This window comes from Neltuma alba, unplaced genomic scaffold (assembly GCF_004799145.2).
Source record: "Neltuma alba isolate B1F8T4 unplaced genomic scaffold, ASM479914v2 tig00004037_pilon, whole genome shotgun sequence".
NCBI lineage: Eukaryota > Viridiplantae > Streptophyta > Magnoliopsida > Fabales > Fabaceae > Neltuma > Neltuma alba.
The window spans coordinates 19,329-45,131 of NW_021633535.1; the positions used below are offsets into that span (position 1 = coordinate 19,329).

General features: G+C 33.1%; 2 protein-coding genes across 2 annotated transcripts; both read right to left on the minus strand.

Moving 5' to 3' along the window:
* Positions 1 to 16,138: 16,138 nt before the first annotated feature.
* On the minus strand, positions 16,139 to 16,944 carry LOC114743479 (late embryogenesis abundant protein At1g64065-like). The gene has a single exon (XM_028931691.1). It carries the CDS (start codon positions 16,811 to 16,813, stop codon positions 16,229 to 16,231), a length of 585 nt encoding a protein of 194 aa, XP_028787524.1. The 5' UTR covers positions 16,814 to 16,944; the 3' UTR covers positions 16,139 to 16,228.
* Positions 16,945 to 20,005: 3,061 nt separating this feature from the next.
* On the minus strand, positions 20,006 to 23,388 carry LOC114743480 (CRIB domain-containing protein RIC10-like). Its single transcript, XM_028931692.1, has 5 exons — positions 23,250 to 23,388; positions 22,949 to 23,079; positions 22,584 to 22,681; positions 22,344 to 22,446; positions 20,006 to 20,686 (listed from the first exon to the last, which is right to left on the minus strand). The coding sequence occupies exons 2-5, from the start codon at positions 23,004 to 23,006 to the stop codon at positions 20,463 to 20,465; spliced, it is 483 nt and encodes a 160-aa protein (XP_028787525.1). The 5' UTR covers positions 23,007 to 23,079; positions 23,250 to 23,388; the 3' UTR covers positions 20,006 to 20,462.
* Positions 23,389 to 25,803: the final 2,415 nt, after the last annotated feature.

The window sequence follows — 25,803 nt, forward strand, 5'->3', positions numbered from 1 at the left end:
CTTTGTTAAATTTTTTTTTAAAAAACAAAGAAAGCCAAATTCAATTTTAAAAAAAAATTAAAAAAAATCTTCTGTAGCGTTTTAATTTAAAACGCTATAGAAAAATTTAAAAGTAATAACCTTTTGTAGCGTTTTCTCTACAAAATGCTACATTAGATTAGATGCTGTAGCGTTTTGTGCACAAAACGCTATAGCAGTTCGCGTTTTTGCCTTCCCCGGCTCCCTCCATTTTTTTCCCATTTTCCCTCTCTTTTTCTAACCCATAGCTCGCCTCCACTCCCATGACCCCACAGCTCTAGTTCACTCTCCCTGTCTCTTTCTAAACCCATAGCTCCAAGTCGACCTCTGTCCTTCAACTACGCCATTTTCAGCTCTCTTTTTCCCCATAGTTTCCCGCCATGCCCCTTTCCCCCATGCGTCCCCACCACTAAATGTTCCCCTAAGCTCCCCACTTCTCTTTTCCTTCTCTGTTGCCAACCCCACCTTTCGTCCCCACCACGATCCCCACCCCCACCCCCACCCCTTGCCCATCCCAACTCCCACCCACACCGACGATCCCCACCCCCTGTCCCTATCCCTTTCTCGTACCCACATTCCCAATTCATCCCCATTCCCATTCCCTTTATCCTTACCCCTCTTCCCCCTTCACACTTCATTTTTTGCAGGACTCTTAATATAATTCAAGTCAGTCTACAATACACTGTAAGTATGTTTTTCAGCTAAATTATTTAAAAGCTTACAAATTTAAGTTTGTTATTACATGTGGAAATATGTGATAGTTTTATTTTTCTGTTTTCTATTTTAGGTTGAATCATATGTTGGCAAATATGATTGCTATTGTTATGGGCTGTGAAAAATTAACAAAATTTGCTATTTGAATTGTTTAATTAACTTAAAAAAGGATTTTAGGACCATGAAATTTTTAGCTTGTTATGCTGCTAAAATTTTAAGGTAAAAAACATTGTTTAAACAACTATTTACATAGTTTTGTATGTGATTTGGTTTTGTGAGATATGGAAGTTAGAATGGTCTAAATATTTAATTTGTTAGCTTTTAATGCTTTTTATTTTAGATTTGATATATGTTGGCAAATATGATTTTTTTGTTGTTGTTGTTTATAGTTGTGAAAAATCATTAGTTGTGTTGGATTAATTGGTTGATTATAGTTAAAAGAGATGTGTTGAACCCAGAAACTTGCATTTTTAAGCCGTTATGCTGCCCATTTTATTTTTAGATAAATAAAAAAAATATTAAAGGTATTAGGAGGTATAATAATAATTATGTACTTAACTATTTATTTATAATAGGTTGAAGACATGGATCAAAAATGGATGTCATCTAATCGGTGTTCAATGGAATATATAAACAGTGTGAAAGAGTTCATTAGTTTTGCAATGAGGCATGCAAAAGATCCTGAAAAAATTGTTTGTCCATGCTTATCATGTTGCTATGAAAAGCGAATTAGTCCACCTGATTTGTTAGATCATTTGGTGTGTCATGGAATTAATCAATCTTATACACAATAGACAAGGCACGGTAAGACTTATGATACATGTAGTGATCAAGTTCATAGCATAAGTGGCACTTCAAATGAGTTTGGCACAAGCATATGTGATGAAGACGATGGTCTTGAAGAAATGCTGACTGCAGTTGAAGAGGATCTTCGTGATTATCCTAATTTATTTGAGAGGTTGAAAAGTGATGCAGAAAAACCATTGTATGCTGGATACACAAAATACACAAGATTGTTAGTGGTATTAAAATTGTATAACTTGAAAGCGTGTCATGGATGGAGTGATTTGAGTTTTACTATATTGCTTACACTTTTGCAAGACATGCTTCCAGAGAAAAATGAACTTCCTACCAAAACATATGAGGCTAAGCAAATTCTTTGCTCTACTGGGATAGGTTATGAAAAGATTCACGCATGTCCTAATGACTGCATTTTATTTCAAAATCAGTATGCATCGTTGGAGAAGTGCCCTATATGTAATGCATCACGATATGGGAAGAAAGGCAAAAATCCTTTTGAAGGTCCTTTGGTATTTTCCCATTATTCCAAGATTTCGGCGCATGTACAGTAATGCAAAAATTGTTAAGCAGTTGACATGGCATGCAAATGAGAGGATTGAAGACACGAAGCTTAGGCACTCTGCAGATTCTCCATAATGGAAAAAAATTGATTATGAGTACCTAAACTTCAAGGAGGAAGACAAGAACTTACGACTTGCATTGGCAACTGATGGAATTAATCCTCACAGTGTTCAAAGTAGTACTCATAGCACATGGCTTGTGATATAGATGATATATAACCTTCTGCCACGCTTAATCATGAAATGTAAGTTTATGATGCTGTCCATGTTAATTTCAGGGCCGAGACAGCCTGGGAATGATATAGATGTATACTTGGCTCATTTCAAGTTTTTTTTTCCACTTAATTTTTAATTTCTTTATAATTTCTTTTTTATTGACTTTCTTTTTTTTGTAGGGAAACTCAAATTGCAAGTTGTGTTTAGATCAATCTTTTAAGCATGCAGTTGCTATGGGTGTTGTTTACAACAATAGTAATGAAATTCTGCAAAATTCACCATTGCCTCAGAACACACTCCGTGTAAGGATTGATGTTTGCATTAATGAAGATGCTCAATTACCATTTCCTACTCTAGATGAGCAAACAATAATGAAAGATGTTGTGGGTGCTTATGTTACATGGCCTATAGGTCTTATTGAGCCATTTCAAAAGGTAATAAATTTACCTTTTTTTTAATTACTTTTTCCTATATCTTATTAGAAATATTTGATGTAGTTTGATGATTTTTATAGGTTACACAACAAAGAGCAACCAAATTCAATTGGTTGGCAACCACTCTAAGGGTTCAACAAGTGTATCGAAAAAGAAAGGCTCACGATCAGCAAGTCAAATAGGTCAAAAAAAAATTACCTCATATCGTAATCAATTGGAATTGACGCACCTAATTTTTTTCAGGAAGGAAATGGTATTCAAGTGGAGTTTGATAGGCACATCTACAGCACAAATGATATATTTGATAATATTGATTGGCATGTGCTGAATGACATACTTCATCGTAGATGGGTTGGTGCTACGACTATTAACATATGGATTAGGTATTTCATCATTCTTATTATTTATCATTTAATGTTATTATTTTGGGTACTAATTATTTGTTTTTTACATGAAGGCACTTGTACCATGACGTATTGATGGACACTGAGAGATCAGTACAGTTCTCATTTATCAATCCCTATATGATAGGCCAACATACTGGAAAAAAAGACATTGATTTTCAATATAACATGGTTAAAGAGTATTTCTCAGCAAAAGCAACTAGTAATATGTTATTTCTAGTACCGTTCAATGTCGAGTAAGTCATTGGCTGTACTCTTATGAGTTATGATATTTGTTAATCATTTTGCTACTTTTGATTTAATTAAATAATTTTTAAAAAATTTTAGGCAACATTGGATATTGATTGTGATCAATCCAGTGGCACCTTTAGGTCCCCTTATTTACTATTTGGATCCTTAGAGCATGGTCAACCAAGAACCGTCCTGATATGATGTGGTTATTCAATAGGTAAAGTGTCTACCCATACTTGTGTGCATGTGTATATTTGTATGATATTATATATATATATATATATATATATATGCAGCCTGTGTTTGGAGTAGCTATATTACATATTAGAATTTATAAGTTCATATATATATGTGTGTATAAAACTTAAAAAAGACAAAGCACAGTTTGTGAATGCAAGTTTCTATATTTTGTATATTTTATAGTAATATTGTTTCCTAGAGTTATGCTATTTTATTTCTGAATTTTCTTTTACTTATATAATTGTTATGCTATTTTATTTCTGAATTTTTTGATATTTCGTATAAGTTCATATAAGAATATTTCTGAATTTTCGTTTAATTATATAATTGTTATGCTATTTTATTTTTATTAGAGGATTATTATGTTATTAAGGATTAGAGATAATATGATTGAATAACCAATTTAATCTCAACTTCATTTTATTAGTGCATTGATTAGCTATCAAAGTTCTACTGGATTGAGTTATTCTAAAGCTGCTGACACCTCAAAAAGCTATATGTGGAAGAAAATTCAGGTATTTATTTCAATTCTTAAGTTTTGAAAATAAATTATTTGCATTCATAAATTGATTTAACTATTTGATGATATTATTGCAGTACCCTTTCCAACCCAATAATAATGACTGTGGTTATTATATTATGATTCATGAAGAAAATTATTACTCATGATCAAATTTTTATTCTTGAGAATGTAAGTAGTTTTATTTTCACTTTATATTGTATAATAACTAATTATTGTCTAATACTTAATTTTTTGTGATTTTAATTGGCTATGTTAAATTATTGAGTAGTATTATGAAGATGCACGTTGCACAAACTACACTGACAACCAAGTAAATGAAGTCATTGAAGAGTGGTGTAGATATGTGTTCGAACAATTCTTTATCTAAAGTGGGTAGCTGCTTCTCTTTTATGATTTGGCTTTAGTTGTAGAATTAGAATTAGTTTCATTATGTTTACAACTGTTGTCAATATATATAATGGTAATGTTCTGAGAATTTTATTGTATATATTTGTTTGATCTCTGAATTTTGTTGGCTGTTAATTCTGTAAATGTGGTTTTGGAAACACAATACTGATTTTTTTTTATGGAAAAAAATTTTGTAGTGCTTTCTCTGACAATAATCCAGTAGTGCTTTGTTGAGAAAGCACTGTGGGAAGTCCTCCTAACATAGCGTTTTCAAGGCGCTACAGCTTATACCCAGGGTCTTTCGTAGCAGGAGTTAATGTAGCGTTTCAAAAATGCTACAAAAATTAAAAAATAAGCGCTACAATTAGAGCTTTTTGTAGTAGTATGAGAAAAATATCCTAACCTTGATATCTTCAATGACTCATTGAAGTCCCTACACTTGTTTATATCGAATTCTCTTATATATTTGACCTTTTGATGTAGAATTAAACCATTATTTATTTTATCCATATGTTTAGAGAAGGTGCTATTGGCATTTTCACCCAGTGAGAAGTCGCGAATTCGATTCTGTATATTTGTAATTTCATGTCGTTACTACTTTTTTCTCCTCTGATTGAAAAAAATAAAAACAGAGGGAGAAACGCTAATATGTGCATGGATTAGCTTGCCTTTCACGCCAAGCATGAAAACTTTAACAATAGCATTTTTTAAGATTCATCTCTTGAGCTAAAAAATTTTGCTAGGTTCTGATATGATTTGATTGTGTCGTTTCTTTTACATGTGGCTTCTCCCATGACCTTTTATTCCAGAAAAGTAGATAAATATTATTATCATTAGTTTAAATTTTTTTTTAATGTTTTTATGATGTTAATCAATATTATTCATCACATTTTTGCTTTTTTTTGGGGTAAGACTCTGGAAATTAGTTTTTTAATATATAAAACAATTTTATATTATTTTTCATTATTCACATCAAATGGTCTATAAATTTCACTTTAATTTTGGAGTACTACTCTAGTGCCAATAAGTGCAAATGAATACTGATCGTTAAGCTAACCGAGGATATTAATTAATTTATCTATATACTTTATTTGACAATTTAGATGCATGATATCTGTATACATCGGACAACATGATATCTATATTTTGCAATAGCTAGGCTTATTACTGATTGAAAAAAGTACTTATCGTTGCGTCAATTTTTGGTGAGTTCCAATTTAGAGTTCAAAAAATTTATGTATAATGTTAACAAAATGTAACATGACGATCAAGTCTTGTTTGTGATATTCTTCGATCAAGTCAATATTAGCCAGTTTTCATCTCCCAAATTTAATCTCAATGGTAATATTCATTACCAAAAACAAGACTTTAGGCGATAACTTTTAATGGCAACAAAAAAAGTCACCACTGAAAATCTACTTTTGGCGGTGATATTAGTGTCACTGCTAAATGTCCGACTTTTAGTGGCGGCTTTCTAATGTCGCCACTGAAAGTATAATCTAATAATATATATTTTATTTTAAAATAATAATAAACAAATTCAACCCAGCTCAACAGTAAGAAGTTTGGACATGAAAGGAAGTGGCCACAAGTTTGAACCTTGAAGAAGACACATTTAAGGTGAAAATATTTGGGCGGTGACGTGACAAGGAGGGGTGACATGTCATGAGAGTGGTGATGTGGCAACGACGTGGAGGTGCTAGTGATGACATGACGTCCGGTCAGTGATGATGTGGCGACCGATAGTAATGAGGTGGGGGTGGCCAGTGATGATGTGGCTTCGGTGGTGATGATGTGGTGTCATTAAAGCTAATTTTTCATAGGCATCACTTTCAGCAACAACAAAAAAGTCTTTGCTAAAAGTCACTTTCATTTGGAAGCAACAACAAAAGTTCTTTCAACGGCAATAATAAGGTCGCCGCTAAAAGTGTCTTTGAGTGATGACCTTTTTTGTCGCCACTAAAAGTTTTCAACTACAGTCGCTATAGCAACGACTTTTCAGTGGTAACTTTTCAACAGCGACTTTTTGTCACCACTGAAAGTCATTTTTTTTTTGTAGTGATTGTTGCCTAACCTGAGCATTCCCCTTCGAATGATATAAATATCGCTTCTTCTGCATGTATCATGTGGATGGTCCCAAACCTAACTTTGATCGGCTTGTTCCATCAGCCAACTATTATATTATATTCCTCCGTTCCTTAATATATGACCTAATTATTGAGTTGATTCTAGTCTTAAATATAAGACCTATTTCTCATATTTATCAATTTTTTCTAAATTGCCCCTATTGATCTCCCTCAACCATAATCAAGTAAAAGAGGGGGAGAGAATATTAAGAAAGATGATTATAGTGTTTTAGAAAAACATATCATATTTTTTATAATTAACTAACTAACCTAACTTCTTTAATTTAATCAAATTAGTTAAATAGGTCTTATATTAAGAACTGGAGGAGTATTATATACTGCGGTTTAACTTAAACAGTATCAACAATTGACCATTAAATGTTGTCATTATGGCAGTGAACCCATCTGCTTGCTGTAGAATATGAAGCTAACGACACAGCAGAAGTTTTAATGGAGGGTTTTTTTGTTTTGACAATTTTGTTGCCAGGAAACCTCAAATACTGCAATAAGCATTAAATGTGTGCACATGGCAGAGAGGGAGTTAGATATTGACTGCTTCGTCGTATAACATCTCACAACTTGATGACTGTAATAATTATCGTAGTATTATTAGCCAGATATGGCTATAAAACCAGAATTTATTTCATGGGGTCTACCATGTGAGCATCAAGTATAACAAAAAACTACTTTTATTACCTTCCACTTTCTATCTCTGGCATTAGGTGTGCCAAATTTAAATTAATACTTTGGTGAATTCCAATTAAGAGTAGTTCAATAAATTTATGATAATACTACTTCTAGTTCTCAATATAGGAGCTTAATAACTAATTTGGAAAGATTAAGAAAATTAGTTAACTTGTTTAAGTGTAACAAATAAGTGTTGACTTTCATAAATTATCATTGTTAATTATGTACATTAAAACTATCTCTTGATGGGAATTCTTACAATCATTAGGATATTTTAAAGACAAAATGAATTGAAATCTTATATTTAAAATCAAATTTAATCTTTTGCTAGCTTATGATCAAGTTTTGCTTGTGGTTGTGAGCAGTTCGTTTAACAAAAATCTATTTTCATTACCTTTCACTTTACATCTCAAGCATTTGTTGTGCCAAACTGAAATTTAATATCTCGTTCCAATTTAAAGTAACATAACAATCAAGCCTTGTTTGTGATTGTGAGCATCTAATATAACAATCAACTCTCATTACCTTCCAGTTTCTATCTCTAGCGAGTTTGGCGTGCCAAACTTGAATTAATTTCTTGTTCCACTCCAAGCTACGACAGTTCATATTTCGACTAAAGATAATTTATTTGTGGATATCATGGTATCCAGGGGCGGGGGAAGGGAAAATAGAGGGAACAAAAAGTAAAACAGACATTAATGATTGATCAAGCTTTTTTCAAGGTTTGATTCCTATTGGGTTACCTATTTATTATTGTTGGAGCCCAGGCCATTTTTCTTTTTCAATAAAGCACAAGTGAAAGGATAGAACGCTGCTAGATCCTAAATGTATGTGTTTCCCACAGGATGTTCTTGGGAGGAAAGCAAATTTTGGATACAAAATCATAGTTTGCGGATCTTACCATCCGAATATGCCAACTTTTTTTGTAAAATTACTTTTTGACTGAAAATCACGGTTTGGGAAAAAAAAAGAAAAGTCAAACGCTGTAATTTTTTATAAAATCATTTTTGAATTGAAAACCATGATTTGGAATATAAAATCATGGATTTTCATGAAGTGACTTTTTTTTTTCTTTTTTTTTTTTCCTTTTGAAGGTATAAAACCATAATTTGGGATATAAAAATATATTTGAATCTTATATTTTTATAAATATATATGCACATATCAATTATTACCTCTTATCTTTAATGTAAGATAAGAACTAGATAATTAATTAGTTAATATTAAAAAAAATTAGTTAAATTAGTTATTTATAATTAATAAGAGTTTATTTATAATTAATAGGAGTTGCAAGTGAGGCACAGGTGAGCATTTTTCATAATAAAAAATGACAAAAGCCAATTGATTACTTTAATAGTCTATTTGGTACGAAGCATTGAAAATGAGAAATAGAGATTGGGATTACAACTGAAAAAATTATTAAAATAATATTTGACATGAGTAATAACTTATTACATGGGATTAGGCAAATCCATAGAGAGGGAATTAGGAAATACCACTTCCCTCCATGGTATTCCCTAATCCCACATACATGGGTTTGACTAATTCCATATGACAAATAATTTCTTAAGCTAAACACTCTTTTAATAGATTTTCTCAATCCCAATCTTAATCATATCCCTAATTTTTAATGCTTTTTACCAAACGCAATCTAAGATTTTTCTCTTTGCCATCGGCTTTTCGTTATTTACAGTAAGACGGAGTATGTGAATATAACTACAATGGCATACGATTAATTATGAAAACAGTGTTTTAGTATTTTATTTGAATTAGACATGTTTAAATATAATATACTACCTCCAATATTTAATATAAAAGCTAGTTGACTAAGTTAAACAGATTAAGAAAATTAGTTTAGTTATTTACAATAAATAAGTGTTGTCTTTCTTAAAATACCCTTGCTAATCATGTGTCTTAGTCATAACTACCATTTGATTAAACTTTTAACATGTGCAATTGTTACAAGGACTACCTTAGAAAAATTGAATAGATATAAGAAACAAAGTGGATTGAAGTTCTATATTTAACACTAAATTAAATGTCAAACTAATTCTTATATTAAGGATTGGAGGTATTATATATATGCATATACATTTCGTTAAAGAAGATTTTGATCAGGTAGATCTTGGAACCTTAATAAGGGCATCGAAAATTTCATAATTCGAAAAACACTAACAAAAATACTACCTCCATTCCTAAATATAAAAGCTAGTTAAAAATTCAATTAAATCTTAAATATAAGATCTCAATTCACTTTGTCTCCTATATTTATTTATTTATTTCAAGGTACTAGTAGTCCTTATATGATGATTACATATGTCAAATGATTTTTATTCTAATACACACGATTAACAAGGATATTTTAAAGAAGATAATACCTATTTATCATTTTGTCTTTGGTTTTGAATTAACTAGGAAGAATTGGTTTTGGGTAACATAAAACAAATATGTTAAAGAAATTCGTTGATTATGAAGTGTTTTTTTAATAATCTGCTACACAAAATAAATATATAAAAAGAATTTTTGTTTGGGAAAATGGCAAATAAAGACCCTCAATGTGTGAGATTGCGATTTGGGACTCTCAATTTGAAAAATGAAAAATTAAATAAAGACCTAGTCCCATATTATAAATATGAAATCTTGGTGAAATGTCTGAAATGTCCCTCAGCCAAATTGTGATTTGGTTTACTGAAATTGTCATTCGCTAAAGTGAACTTGTCATTTGGTTGAGGGGCATTTCAGACATTTCACTAAGATTTATATTTACAATTTGGGGTTAGGTCTTTATTTGTCATTTTTCAAATTGAGGGTTCCAAATCATAATTTCATATATTAGGGGTCTTTATTTGCCATTTTTCTTTTTTTGTTTCGTAAAATGTAAATATGCTTTTTGAAACTACTATGAACAGCTTCTAAACCACATAGTCACTGTGTTGACTATGGAATTTCAATGGCATTCTTACACGATTTAGTATGGGCTAAGCTCTCATGACCAAAAACTAGAGTTGGGAATTAGGGCTCACCCTACAGGGTTGAAATATCAAAAGTATCCTAATTTGCTAGACCCGGCCCTTCAGTTGGTGGGCTCAAGGCTGATCCGCGAGCATTCGGCCCATTTAATGAAAAATGTCCTCTTTTTTTTGGGGTTAAGGTGCATCAAGCACCCTAAAGTATTTTCTCAAGTACATCCAGCACCCTAAAGTATTTTCTCAAATACATCCAACACCCTAAAGTATTTTGTGGTGCATCTAGTACCCTGAAATATTTTTTTTATGTGCATCTAGCATCATAAAAAAATTTTTGGTGCATCCAGCATATCAAAGTATTTTTTTTAGGTGCGTCCAGCACCCAAAAATATTTTTTAGTGCTTCCAGCACTCAGGCAAAAAAAATACTTCAGAGTGCTGGGTGTCCCTAAAAAATACTTCAGGGTACTGGATGCACCACAAAATACTTTAGGGTGCTGGTTGCACCTAAGAAAATACTTCGGGGTATTGGATGCATCTTAACCCTTTTTTTTTTAAATATTTCTCACACGTGCTTTAAATATAAATAAAATAAAGTCACAAATACAAAACAACATCATATTTTCATGTCCATAAACATACCAAAATATCTAAAATCCATAACAAGTCAATAACACTCCAAAGTTCCATCAAAGTTAGATAAACACTTTTATCCCAAAAAATCGTAGATAAACACATTCATCAATGTTTTGAAACTTCATCTTCGCTATCATCAACTGCAAGGACATTTCATTGTACTTCACTGGTAACAAGCTCTTCTTGACTTCTAAAAATATCAATGATTTCTTCATCATCATTTTACATAAACAATTATATATACATATGTACATTATTAAAAACTAAAAATATACTATATGATGATTTTAATCATAACTATTTTAATGAAAAAATAATTTTTAAATATTTGTTTTATGAATATGTTCTGATTAATTATTATTATAATTCTTGTAAGATTATAATTAAAATAAAAAAATTTAAAATTAGTGATGGATTAGCAACGGAATTGCGACGGAATATAATTAGCGACGGAATTAGTGACAAAAATTTCTGTGACAAACAATCTAGCGACGAAAATTTCTGACAGAAAACATTTCGTCGCTAATTCCATGACTAAATATTTACTGATGGATTAGCGACGGAATTTAGCGACGAACAGAAATTCCGTCGCTAATACGTCACTAATATTAGCGGAAAAAAAATTGCATCGCTAATACATCGAAAAAATTAGCGATGGAATTTCCGTCAGAAATTAGCGACAGAATTTGTTTCCGTCACTAATCAGCTATTTTTTTGTAGTGTACCTTGATATGCAAATCCATGCAAGCAGTTGCGAGTACATATAAGAGCCTGAAGATTAGCAAGAAGAATGGAACTACTATACTTTGTGAAAACACATGAACCAATACTAAAAGTTGATTCACTAGCAACTGTTGTGATCGGAATACTCAAAATATCAACTACCATCTTCAAAAGAATTGGAAACCAAAGTTGATTGTTTTTTCACAGGTTTAAGACATCCAAATCTTTCCAATTATCAGGCTTCAGTATTGGTTCTTCTAAGTAAGTTTCCAATTCAGACTTGTCCATAGAAGAATGATCCATGATCACATAAATATCTTGATAATCCTGCATCATTTAAAAATTGAATCAAGCATAAGTAAAAAGCTAAATAAACAACAAATTAATTGATAAGATAAAACATTGACAAAATAAAACATACATCGAATTGATCATCAAAAGAGGTTGTTGTTGAAAAACTTGAAGTGTGAGAAGAATGATGAGTCATAAATGTTGGAGATTTAGAAGTTGAAATAATTGCAACTCCATGTCTAACAGATGATGTGATTGATGTCCCCATAGTTGAGTATTCTTTAAAAATAGCATTTAACTTGCTCTTGACAATAGTAATCTTCTCAAAAGAAGTGACATGATCAATCTTTGCATAACAATATTTGATGATATTCAACTTCCATCTTGGATCAAAAATCACAGCAAGTGCAAGAAGGACATTATAGTTTTGCCAATACTTGTCAAACTTTTCTTTCATTCTTCCTAACATCTCCCTAATCACGTCATTAATGCTCTTCACATTTGTATCAAGCAACATTTCAATTTTTGATACTTGCATGAAGTGAGAGTTGGCAGTTGGATAAGATGACCCAGAAATTAACCTTGTTATCTTTTCAAAAGGCCTCAAGAAGTTACACATTGCCTTTGTTTTATTCCACTCATCGTTTGTCAGATTATAACATATTAGGTACTTTGAATTAGATATAGCAAAGTTTGTAAAAGCTCGATGATATTTAAGTGCCTCTCAACTCTCAGGCATTGCATAAGCAGAGTTCCATCTAGTGGGTACATCTAATCACAAGCTCATAGAAGTGTCAATGCCACCAACTTGCTCAACAGATTGCTTGAATTGAATCATCCTTGCCTCAGAAGCCTTCAACCATTTAATGCTCTCTCGAATCTTCCACAAAGCAGTATTTGTTACTTTTAAACCTTCTTGAACTATCAAGTTAAGGATGTGGGCACAGCATCTTATATGAAAAAATTCACTATTACAGATCAAGCTAATGTTTTCTTACAAAAGTAATTTCTCATTCAACAAGTCTTGCATATTATCATTTGCAGATGGATTATCTAAAGTAATTGAAAATACTTTATTCTCAATCCCCCATTCTTTCAAGCAATCATACACCATTTTAGACAATTGTACTCCAGAATGCAGAGTCTCTATCTTACAAAATGAAAGCATCTTACTATTTAGAATCCACTTTTCATTGACAAAATGAGCTGTCAAACATATGTCACAAAAGTCCAATAATCAGAAGTCAAACATATTATGCTTATACTTTTCTTTAATTTTTCTTTCAAATTGTCCTTTTGATGGCGGAAGAACTTCATAATATCAGCAATAATTGTTTTTCTAGTCATGAGCCTCACATCAGGATTCAACATCCTAAGTAGTTCTCTAATCCATCTATATTCAACAAATGAATAAGGAAGACCATGTTCAATTATGGCCATAGTCATAACCTCACTAACACAATAATGATCAAGTTTTCTAGACCTAATATTGCCTTCATTGTCCATCATCATCACCCCAACATCATGAAATTTGTCTAGACCTTTACAATACTTGATATGACGATTTAAATGTGAAGTGCCTTTAGCCCCACCCGATGCATATAAACCATCACAACCATTACACTTTACCTTCATTACCCCATCAATCTCAACTCTACTAAAATATTTCCAAACATCAGACGTCAAAGTTCTAGCCTTCTTAGGCTTTGATTCTTCAATCTCTTAAAGAGAAGATGATTGACCTTTGGGGTTTACAGTTACAGCTAATGATCCATCAGTACCTTGAGCTTTCTATTTTTCTTGTTGCAAGGAAGAATTGCCAATAATCACAAAAAAAAAAAAGCCATGATGAAAATGGCTAACAGGGGCCAGCACGCAATATTAGAATGAACAACAAATGAATGATTGTTAATCTAATAGAAGCTACATGAACACGATCAAATGATTGTTAATCCAATAGAAGCTACTCTGGGATGCTATCAAATGAATGAACAACAAATGAATGCTATCAAATTTACTCAAAATCTTAGGTTTAAACTACGTGCAATTAGTGAAGCCTCAAATCAACTGTCGTAGTTTCATAGACATAGGCAGGGGAAGCAAAGATGAAACTCATGGTCGTGGGCAACAGGGCAAGGCGAGATCAATAGGCCAGGGGATAGAGGGAGCCAACAAACTCACTAGACGAGAAGCTCAATGCCGTCACTAACAAAGAGAGGCTGAGCAACTACTACCGAACTGCAAAATACGAGCTGGGTAGGCGACTAAGGTGAGATCAAAGACGAAGAGGCTACGATGGTGATTGCTTCTGCTTGACTACTGGCTAACAGTGACACAACGGTGGAACTCAGCCACTTAGGAGATTTAGAGATTGAACTGTGACTCTATGAGTTGAGACTTGAGAGTGAGAGGCAGAATTGAAGAGTGAAGACCATGGAGGATTGAGATTGAGAGTGAGAGTGAAGACCGACGACCATGGAGGATTAAGAGTGAGTGAGAGGCAAAACTAAAGGCCAAAGCTAGGGTTTTTTGTTTCTTTAAGTTTAAGTCCTGCCATGGTGCCATCCTGAACCCCTATGATAAATTTTTTTTAAAAAAAAGAAGTTACTGTTTATGGGCTTAAACAAGCTGGCTTTTTTATTTTGCAACCCTACAAGGTTGGCCCTTTTAAGTCCAAGATCCCAAATTGCAAGCCCAACCCTCACTTTAAACGAGCCAGCTCAACAGGCTTGGCCTGTTTTCCCGGCGTTATCCAAAACCCTTGGAGGCTGTTTTTTCATCATGTTTTCCCTATTTTCCATTCATCACTCATCTCAACTAATAGATCAATTTTAACTAGTTCAGATTTAATATGTTGCAAAATTATTATTGAAATATAGAATAAAAGAGTAAATAATTAAATTTAAACTGCTAAAAACTTATTGCAAAATTTGATTTAATGGTTGAGATGAATAGTGAAAAAAGTAGAGGAAAAAGAAATTTAAGAGAAGCCAACTCCAAACTACTAGCGAACCTTTAATATTTTATTTTTCATTAAAGGAGTAAGCACTAGCTGCCTAGGATTACAAGAGAGACTGAATTTATTACCTCGAGCTTGCATGTCATCAAATTATAATATTATCAGCTTAAATGCGTTTGGATTTTCTCTCTCAGCTGCAAATTGAACTAGGGGCGAATCAATATTCAAATTCTTATTGGGAAAGTGCTTATGTTTAGTACTTAATAATACCTTAAATAGAATTATTTTTAATATAAGGATATCTATATCGAGCTTGAAAAAAATTGAATGAGGTGGCCTTTGGATACATTACTCTCGTTCATTTAGCCACGCTTCTTCAAGTTAGCCCAACAAAACATGCCATCTGCACATAACTATTATTGGGCTTGGTTTAAAAACAAGGCCATATTGAAGATGCCATCTATAAATAATCAATGTCGGACCCTCATTCCACAAAAAAGGGAAGAAAAAAAAATGTCATCGTTTTTGTCATTGGCAATGTTTAATATCAGCTGTATTTTTTAATTCAAATATCAATAGTATTAATGTCACTCTTATCAATATAAATATAATATACATGAAATGTTACATGGGTTGAAAATTATGAATGTTATAACTTGTTTTTCAAACTTCAAGTGAGGCCTCACCTATTTAAATTATAAAAAGTTATACCTTCATTGTTCTTTAACAAAAGAAAGTTCATCTTTAACAGCAAAGGCTCAACTGTCTGAGTGTATAAAGTTGGTTAAGAAAGAATGCTAATAACATTATATAAAAGTGGGGAATAATGAATATCAAGAGCTTTACTAATTAAGAAAAATTAGAGAGAGTGGCAATCCCAAATATGAGAAAATGAGTTGCAAATACTATGAGAATTAAATGTCTTATAATGTGAAATAAAAACTACCATATTTACAACTCTTTCTCTAGCAACATTTTTTGAGACTTAAGTGTCATTAAATTGATCTTTTTGAAGCCTAAGTTTTATTGCTCAAAAAGAATTGGACGCCATAATGAGAGGGAAAAAAAACAAGGCTTAAGTGACTAAATATGATAACCATAAAATGAGGTTAACAAAGGTGTGACAACATATAGCAAGTTTCTTCTTAATAAAGCTACTTAAGATAAATTGGTTGCAAATTCAGAAAGCAAAAGAATACACAAGAAACTTCAATAATTTCCATGAATTAAGTAACAGGAATTTGATTATAAGTTAGCAACGTCATGAATTGTGCTCAGCTAAATATATAAAAAAAAATTGCTCAACGGTAAAGTCAAAATACCAGTTTATTTTGACAGGTAGAGTTAATAGTGTTGGTCTTGACAAACACAGAGATATAACAGGTGCTTAAACTTGTGGCTTTCTTCCTGATGATCTTCAAGATCTTAACTTTACCTTGTAAAGTGTTTGCTGATGTAAAATTCAAAACCCCTTTATTAAAATAATCATTAAGAAAATTCCCATTCTTCAACAATTCATCTGCCTGAACGGCCAAACTTGTGCTCACATTAAGCTCTCCATGATCTGGTACTGTGTCACCATTGATTGGAGCTTCTCCCACCAAACTTCCTCTATAGCTAACAGTAGCTGTACTGTCCTGGTAAGTAAAACTTCCATGGTTTCGATTCTTCACTGTGGCCACTACGCCTAATGTCACATTCAGTTCTAATTTTAAATCAGGGGACGCTACAAAATCCAACCTTTCAAGCTTCACTGGTTGTATGATGATAATAGGTTCTTTAGGCTTGAAAACTGTGAGGAACAAGACGACCAAAGTCACCACAAGAAGAATAATAACAATAGCTGTCACCCCACAACATATTTTTTGGCGTCTGGAACACCGTAATACACGAGCCATTGTGATTTTCAGAAATGGGTTATGGAAAATTCAAGGGAAGTATGAAATTATATATGGGTGGTGGTGGTGATGACGATGATGCCGAAGTTTGGAGGATCCTACGAATATTTTGGCGAAACTGTAGTTGTTATTGTAGTTGCAGGCACTGGTAAAAGATTTGGATTTTCTATGGCATTGAGAGGTTTAGTTATTTAGATTATAATGAGAAATTTGGTTGTGATATTTAATTTGTAAATGAAGATGAAAACTATGGATGAACAGGACGGCTGCAGGCATTGGGATTTGTCCTCTTCTTGTTTTTTTTTTTTTTTTTTTGGGTACAAAGAGAAGGCTAATGCCTAGACAGAAAATAAATAACAAGGGGGAAAGGATCCCAGTTGGTCACGCTCAATCAGAGTCTTCAAATAAGGAGGGCACGTGTGGAAAACCGAGGATTCAGATATTCCTCTTTTCGCGAGTGCATCTGCTATGTTGTTGCACTTTCTGGTGATATACTGTAACTTAACTTCCCAAGGACGCTGCAGCATCCTCTGTATGTTGAAGACTAATAGACTCCAACTAGATGAATCCACATTAGAATTCAGCATGTCAATCAGTAGTTTAGGATCTGATTGAATAATTAATTTTCTAGCACTGTATTCCCAAGCGAAATTCAATCCTTTGAAGATAGCCCATTGTTCAGCTTCCAAGACAGAGCATGTACCTATCTGACGGCAAAATCCAGCAATCCATTCTCCTTTGAAATTCCTTAACCAACCTCCAAAACCTGCTGTATTGGAGGCATTAGACTTAGCCCCATCAACATTCAATAGGAGCCAATCATGAGGTGGGGGTGTCCCGTAGCATAGGTGTCTCTGCTATGATCATCTCTATCCTTGGGAAATGAAGTTTCCTGCTCTTTGCGAACGTAGTTCTTCCAAGTCCGTAAGATGATTTTCGCTGGATTCTGAGGCTTTTCAAAGTTAGTCTCAAACAAGGATCTATTCCTCCAAAGCCTAAGTCTCCAGACCGCAACTGCCCATATTAAATCCCAGTCTCCTTTTGCATTGAAGCCCAAATCCTGTTGCAAATTCATCCTCATCCGGTCCCGAAGATTAGTATTAAAAACCTGGGTCGTAAATTTTGAGGAAATAAGACTCAACCACACCCGTTTAGCATAAAAGCAATCTCTCACAACATGGAGAATATCCTCACAGCTAGAATTGCAACAAGAACAAGTAGGAGAATCGGCAGACCATTGACTCCTCCAATCATTTGTAGGTAATCTGCCATGGAACATACGCCACAAAAAGACTCTGATCCTCTCAGCACCCCGCCATTTCCAAATGGTTTTAAAGAGGGTGTTATAATATTCAGGAGGATTTTCTTCTATCAAAAAATAAGCACTTTTCAGAGTAAAATTACCATCAGGAGAAGCGTTCCAAAACATAATATCCTCACCAGCAAGGTCCATTGGTGGTAAAACACCCATAAGAGCCTGGATGGCAGTTGGATTCACAATTCCTTTCAAGCTGTGTAAGGTCCAGGATCCATACTCTACCCAATCTGCAACTACACTTTCCTCTTCCTCAATAGACAGCGGTCTAATACAAAGATCTTTTATCCTCTTATCATTGAAAAGCCAGTAGTCATTGAAAAAATTTACATATCTGCCGTTTCGAATCTGCCACTTAGTCCTTTTGTCCAGGATGTCTCTCTGATTACTGATAAAATGCCAAAGATTAGAATCTCCAGTATGCGCCTCCAACAAGTTTTCCTCATTTTTCACCATATATTTTTGAGTTAAGATTTCAGCCCAGAGACCTTTCTCCTCTTTAATCAGAGTCCAAGCTATTTTGGCTCCGCAAGCTCTATTTAAGGAAGTAATTTTTTTGAAACCCAATCCACCATACTTTTTCGGCCTGGTGATTCGATCCCATCCTATAGCATGAGATCTTTTCTGCCTCCAGATAAAATCGCGCTGCAGTCTTTCCACTTCATAGCAAATCTTTTTTGGTAGCATGGCCACTTGCATAGGATAAAGTGGTATCGCACTAAGCACTGATTTTGCAATTGTTATACCACGAGGATGACACGCACAAATCGAGAAATGTCCTCTTCTTGTTTTTGCACCTACTTTTGTGGCTCTGTTCCTGTAAGATGAAGAAGCCCTACAATTTTCCCCTCTTTTGAGCAAATTTATCACACAAAGTAGATGATGACTAAGGCATTTTGCTTAGTTTTGACCAAATTTAACCTTCAAACTCATCTTAGAAATATCTTATCTAATGATTGTTTAGGTTTTTCTTTTTCTTTTAAATAGGAATAGTGTTAAATTATTGTCTAAAATTTTAATTGAGTTGAACAAATTGTTCTATTTCTCATATTATAACATACATAAGGTCATACTCCCTTCATTCCTAATTATGAGACAATATTTTAGAAAGTGCAGTGTTGTTATGTGTAATATAGCAGTTTACAACCTTTTAGAAGTAATTTATAATTTTTTTCATGAACTACCCCTAATCAATGGATAAAAAGACCTGGCCTATCTTGGAATAAAGTTGAGACAATCATAAATATTGATCCAAGGCAAAATGGAAGATGGGGAAAAAATTCTTAAGACATAAATTAGTAAAAATTATTTTATTGGTAAGTGTAATTTAGGTAATTTTATCTTATAAAAAGGCACAAAGGAAATATTAGCTATGCTTATATTCCTAATTTATATTATCAACCGGGTAGGTTGAAAAGACTAAGCCATGACAAACCAAATAAACTAAAGAGGAACATTTCTAAATCTCATCTATTTTAGGTGAAGGTTGAATAGGTGGAACGGTTCAGGTAAAATAATTTCTATGTTCTGTAGCAAAAAAAAATTTCTATGTTACCTGTTAATTTATCATATATTAATTAAGATTCCATATTTGGCACGAAAGTTTTAAAAAACTGAGAGTAGGGAAAATTGGATTGGAAGCATAACTGCCACTCAATAGCATATTAATGGGCAGAAATAGTACAATTTTCCTGCAAATTATATGTTCCGTTCAGATTAATAAATTGTGCAAGGAAAGAATGCTCTCATTATAACTTGTTTCATATAAATAGACCCAGAGTTAGTAATTAATTTAAGCTACAGTTTGTAGGAATTCATTCCAAATTCATACACATCACACATACAACAAATGTTCACATATAAATACCATAGAAACTTGATTCACAAATTTCATCCTACAAAGAAAACACCATGGATCAGAGAACTAGCTGGGTGCAGATTGCAGCTTTGCAGGTATCAATATATCAGAAGGAAGATATTTAGCTTTCCAAGCGGACCCCATTTGAATCTCATAACTCATAAGTACTTCTCTACCGCTTATATCACATGAAATACAAGGAAACTGATTTTGTTACATGAGCATCTCTTAGTTCTTACTTCTGTCCTTTAATCTGCAAAACTTTACCATCAATACAGTACAAGAATAAACTCTCACATTCCAGTTACCCTAGATCAACAAAGCATTCTTCTTTACCATTCTTTTTGGTTTTCCCTCTTTCAATGGACAAGGATTTACAGAAGTTCATGGAAGAATTATTTCGCAGCCCCCTGATTTGTAACTTGCATGAACAAGGGCCAGGATTTTGCCGTTCACGTGATGAATCTCCATCCTGGCTAGACTTGTACAACCGGTGGTGGTGCTTCCATCTCGTTGTATGTATTTGTTGTCGGCTTTGCAGTTCTTAAATGCTTTGAGGAGGAGGAAGATGAAGTTAGAGAAGACTTAGCAGAACCCAACTTGGCCTTTTTCCGCTTGTGCTTTTTAGGAACACGAGGATGTTCATGAGATTGAGTGTCCTTGAAATTGCTTGATGATGATTGGCTTGAATCTGCCATATCTGCTTCAAGGGATCATGTAATGAATGGTACATCATTTAGCGATCAAGAAGATATTAGTGAGATAAAGCAGCTCAAAAGAAAAAATGTGAAGTATATTATCTGAGATAGTAACAGACAATGCAATGGAATGAGATTGAAAAACAGAAAATTGCTTCCCAATCATTCTTCTCACCGTGGATCTGTAGAGAAATACAACCATGGGAATGAAATAAATCCTTCTGCCCAAATTCATGACAATCATAATAGAGGGATCCGTGCAGGGTAAGTCACAGTGAACAGTTATCAGGTGCCGTGTGGCGAGTCACCTTAAAGAAATAATTTTACAGTTGTATAGGATGGAATTCTTCTGTTCTAATTCATATGTAAGAAGGATCAACAGGGAACAGGATACTCTACTCTTAAAGAGAGGAAGAGTAGGTCATGCCTCGTTTTTTTCTTTTTTTTAATAATTTTCTTTTTTTTTTTTTTCAAAAATCAGGAACGCTGAATCGTGTGAAAAAGCACAACTTTACATGCTTAGGCATTTTGAAACATAACTTCCCAAAGCATACATACTTAACTATGGCTCTTGAAACATTTGGTTCCAGTAAATCCAGATCGTTTAAATGTAGCAGATGCAGAATAATCTGATTCTTCACCAACCAAAGGCAGTGATTTGCAGCCTTTTACATGGTTAGATGAGGACGATAACAACTCATGTACTAGACAGCCACAAATTAGCTGTTGACGCATGATTTCAGACAACTTTGGAAGACAGACAGATTTCAGATACGATATCGATTGTCCTGCTAACATCTTTCACACAGATGATGACTCAGAAGAAGCAAATCTTACAAGAATTAGGTGATACTTTTGTTTTTATAGGTCTTTATTGGTCATCTTTGAGGAAGCTTATCACATGGAAAAGCATAGAGTCGATGTAAGGTTTGACATATCACATAAACCAAAATAAAATTTTTGACGTGGACCCCACTAGATGCCATTTTTATCAGTAAAGTCAAGTCAAGGGAGGCAGTAGATTCCCCTCATTGAGAAATTATTTGTCACGTGAAAGAACAGCCAAGTTCACTCCTTACTATGGAGAAAAAGAATCAGATATTTATCAATTATATTTCCCCCTTCTACTATATGACCTGTGATACGCCCTTTCTTTGTACTATTCAGATTTGGGAGACTGCACTGTATCACATGAACAAAGGTCATTATTATTCAATGGCACCACACTTTTCAAACGTTTGTCTTGTTGTTGCGAGAATTCTTAATTCATAAGTTGTAGGGAGGGATTTATGTCACCACAAACAGAGACTAAAGCAAGTGTTGGGTTCAAAGCTGGTGTTAAAGATTATAAATTAATTACTTAATCTTGGTGTGATCACATGCCCTGCACAATATTTGTTCTCACTTTGCACTCTATGATCTATCTCTGCTTTATTTATATGACAAATATTTGGCCACTTTGCAAGGGTTTCACGGGACAGAGGAACCATAGGGATTAAACTGAAAATTGTACCAAACTTGGAGGCTACAATACTCATGCAAAATTAACTTTTCTGAATTTTTTTTTTTATTTCGTTTCATTCTATGTACTAAATGGATCAAAACAAAAGTTTTTGGAAAGCAAAAACATTTGGTCAACAAGAAGTTATTATAGGATACCTCGAGGAGGCATGATGCTGGTAGATAAAGGATTGGGATCTCTTCGATCATCCAAATTACCGAGCGATGTTGAGAAATCAGGAGCTGTTTTAAACTCAGACATCTGCATTAAAAAAAAAACAACAAAGGGACAGACAAAATGATGAAACATTCTAATACTAGGGAAAAATGATTTCAAACGAAGAAATTCAAAAAAGTGCACAGAAGAAAGAAATCATATTCCTAATAGCTCCTCCTTACCCAAGTGGGTCCACTCCCTGAGGGGCCATCCCATCCGATGTGAGCCACATGCTTAACGTCTGTGGGGTGACCAATTTCAATTTCGCGCTCCTTCACAACTACAACATCAAGAACAATATTCCACAGCTCAATCAAGTTCAAGACTGAAAGAGAAAGGAGTTTTGGAATTTGAAATCCTCTCTATTTATTAAAAAAGTTATTGGTTTTGCTGATTTCAGAAACAGAAAAACACAATGTATGTATGATACATCATTCAGATGGGATTGAATCTCAGACATCTTTCTCAATTTTGAGGTGGACAATCTCAAGTTTTCTTAAGAAATTCAAACAGTAACCAAGACTTTTATAAAGTTTAGAGAGATTACCAAAGATTTTGGTAATGTATTTGAGACTTTTATAGATCCCTTTCATCTTGATTGACATGGTGGAAATAGCAAGCTCTGAAATGGGAAGAAGCAGAAGAAAGCAAAAGTTTCTCAACAGATAATGCTTTTGCCTGCAAGGAAGACAGACACATTTTCGGCTAAGAATTCATTGTCTGTGATTCAGGAACATCTACTCCCTTTCAATGACTAATTGCTGCGGAATCATTGCGCAGTAAACGTTTCAGTTTCAAACGACAATATTCTGAAAATGTAGGTAAGAGATTTTGGGGCAATAACATACCAATGCAGGAAGAGGATAATAACAATGTTGCGAGAAAAAGCTTAAAGAGGAAGGGACTTCTCCAGAGACCATTGTTTCTGGGCTCCATTCATCATCATTCTGAAACAAACTTGTAAGGCAAATGCTGGCACATGCAAAGCCTGAGTCTTATGCTGAACTCGTGGCATAAAAATCCAACCGAAACTATGAAGAGGAAGGCGAGTATATCAGAATAAAGGAAGAACGAAGGCAGGAACGAATCGGTTTTATGAAAATATGAGATTTTTATTAATGAAGCAGGAAGGAAAGGAGAGAGGGTTTGAAAGAAAAGAGAAACAGAAGGTGGGTATCCATGAAACTTGAAAAAAGAAGCAGAGAGAATCGGGAGGGAGGGATGAATAAATATCAATGGCTTGAAAGAAGAGAGTTAGTTTTACGAAGAGGTGCCTCTAATGTCATGTTGGGTTGTTGGGGCGAGTAAAGTTCGCATGTCATAGGCTTATTAGGCTGTTTCTCTCATATAATGGCCATCTAAGGAAATGGTGTAGACCTCTGGAATAGCGGACAGAGTCAATAAATTCAGGGACACATAGGCTGTATTTTGGGTTGTGTTCGGAGTTTAATAATTCTCAACAGCTTTATGTTACTCCTCCGCTACTTAATATAGAATCTAATTGTTGAGTTGGTTTTGGTTCTAAATATAAGACCCATTTCTCATATTTATCAATATTCTCTAAATTACCCCTATAGATACTCCCTCAACCATAATCAAATAGAAGAGGGAGATAGGGTATTAAGAAAGATGATTATGGTGTTTTAGGAAAAATGTGTCACTTTTCTTATAATTAACCAACTTACCTAACTTCCTTAATCTAATCAAATTAGTTAAATGGGTCTTATATTAAGGACCGGAGGAGTATCTTTTAATATTGTTCTCTGTTCCCGTTTTCGTTAAGTTTCAATTTCTATTTAAATTAAAAAAATTAGTTAAATTAATTATTTTTTATAAAATAATAAAATTATCTTTACCAAACTATAGTAGTAATAGAAATTTGGTTAATCAGTTAAGAACATTAGGAGAAAAAATTAATACTTTAAACAAAATCTATTACTATGTTATAAAATACTACCTCCGGTCTTTAATATAAGATCTAGTTAATTAATTTGAGTAGATTAAAAAAATTAATTAAGTTAGTTGTTTTGTGATAAACAAGTATTGTCTCCCCTAAAATATCCTTGTTAATCATGTATATTAGTTAGATGTACCATATGATGAAATTTTTAACGTGTACTACTACAATGACTACTTTAAAAAAATAAATAAATATAAGAGACAAAGTAAATTAAGATTTTATATTTAAGACTAAATTGAAAGTTAAACTAGTTCTTATACTAAGAACTGGAGATAGTATATAAGAGGTAACTCAAATTAATATTTTGTATGTTGCCTAAGTCACGTCAAATATATTTTGGAATAGTAAAAAATAATGTTTTATTTTATTTTTGTGACATACATTCACAACTTCATAGCTTGTTAACACGATGATGAAAATAATTTAGTAATTTTTTAACAGAATTCAAAAAAATAAATTATATTCTTCATAGCTTGTACATAGTGTATCCTATTATGAATTCTTTCCCTGTATAAATATTAATGTTAATAGGATGAAATATTTTTAAATAACAAAACTAGTACTTATAGTTTTAAAAAAAAAAACCTTGAGAGAAAAATATTTAAAAAAAATTATTATAACCTCATAAATACAACCAAAAAAAAACACATTCATTAGTTAAATATGTTCTTTGATGATTGATTTCATTGAACAAAAATTTCAGAGAAAAATTATACGAGTATTTATATTCAGTTATAAAAGAATATAGACTTTTTAGGAAGGGCAAAGCATTATATTTATTTTTTGCCGCTCAGACAATTCAACAACAATATTTGATTGGATTCATATTCATGGTTAGATGTATCAGCATCAACCCTACATTAATGTCATCCTTGGATGCTATCACTGTTTCCTTGTCTAGGTTGCCACTATCCCCCCACACTTAAAAAAGCACAAAAATATTTTAGAATATTATTCATATACTCCTCCGGTTCTTAATATAAGACCCATTTAACTAATTTGATTTGATTAAGGAAGTTAGGTAAATTAGTTAATTATAAGAAAAGTGACACATTTTTCCTAAAATACCATAATCATCTTTCTTAATATCCCTCTCCCTCTTCTACTTGATTATAGTTGAGGAAGTATCCATAGGGGTAATTTAGAGAAAACTGATAAATATAAAAAATGGGTCTTATATTTAGGACCAAAACCAACTCAAAAATTGGGTCCTATATTAAGGATCGGAGGAGTATTAGAAATAAAATTTATTCCTCAAACTCTATGCAATAAACGAATTTATATGGAGTTATAAACTTTTTTAATCCATAATATGAGTCATGTTTCAAAAACGGATGCTAATTTAAAATATAAGTAATGTTTAGTTGTTGTTTCACGCATTAATCATGTTTTCCTTATGCAAACATAGGGAAAAAATTATTAATCTAGAAGGTATGTTATGT

Bases quoted from the DNA above. Each gene is read 5' to 3' on its own strand.
- LOC114743480 (XM_028931692.1), bottom strand. From the start codon at position 23,006: ATGTCAATCAAGATGAAAGGGATCTATAAAAGTCTCAAATACATTACC. The intron at 22,447-22,583 runs GTAAGGAGGAGC...TTTTTAATGCAG, and splicing joins CAGGGAGTGGACCCACTTGG to ATGTCTGAGTTTAAAACAGC. The intron at 20,687-22,343 runs GTATCCTATAAT...CCCTTGAAGCAG, and splicing joins CAGCATCATGCCTCCTCGAG to ATATGGCAGATTCAAGCCAA.
- LOC114743479 (XM_028931691.1), bottom strand. From the start codon at position 16,813: ATGGCTCGTGTATTACGGTGTTCCAGACGCCAAAAAATATGTTGTGGG.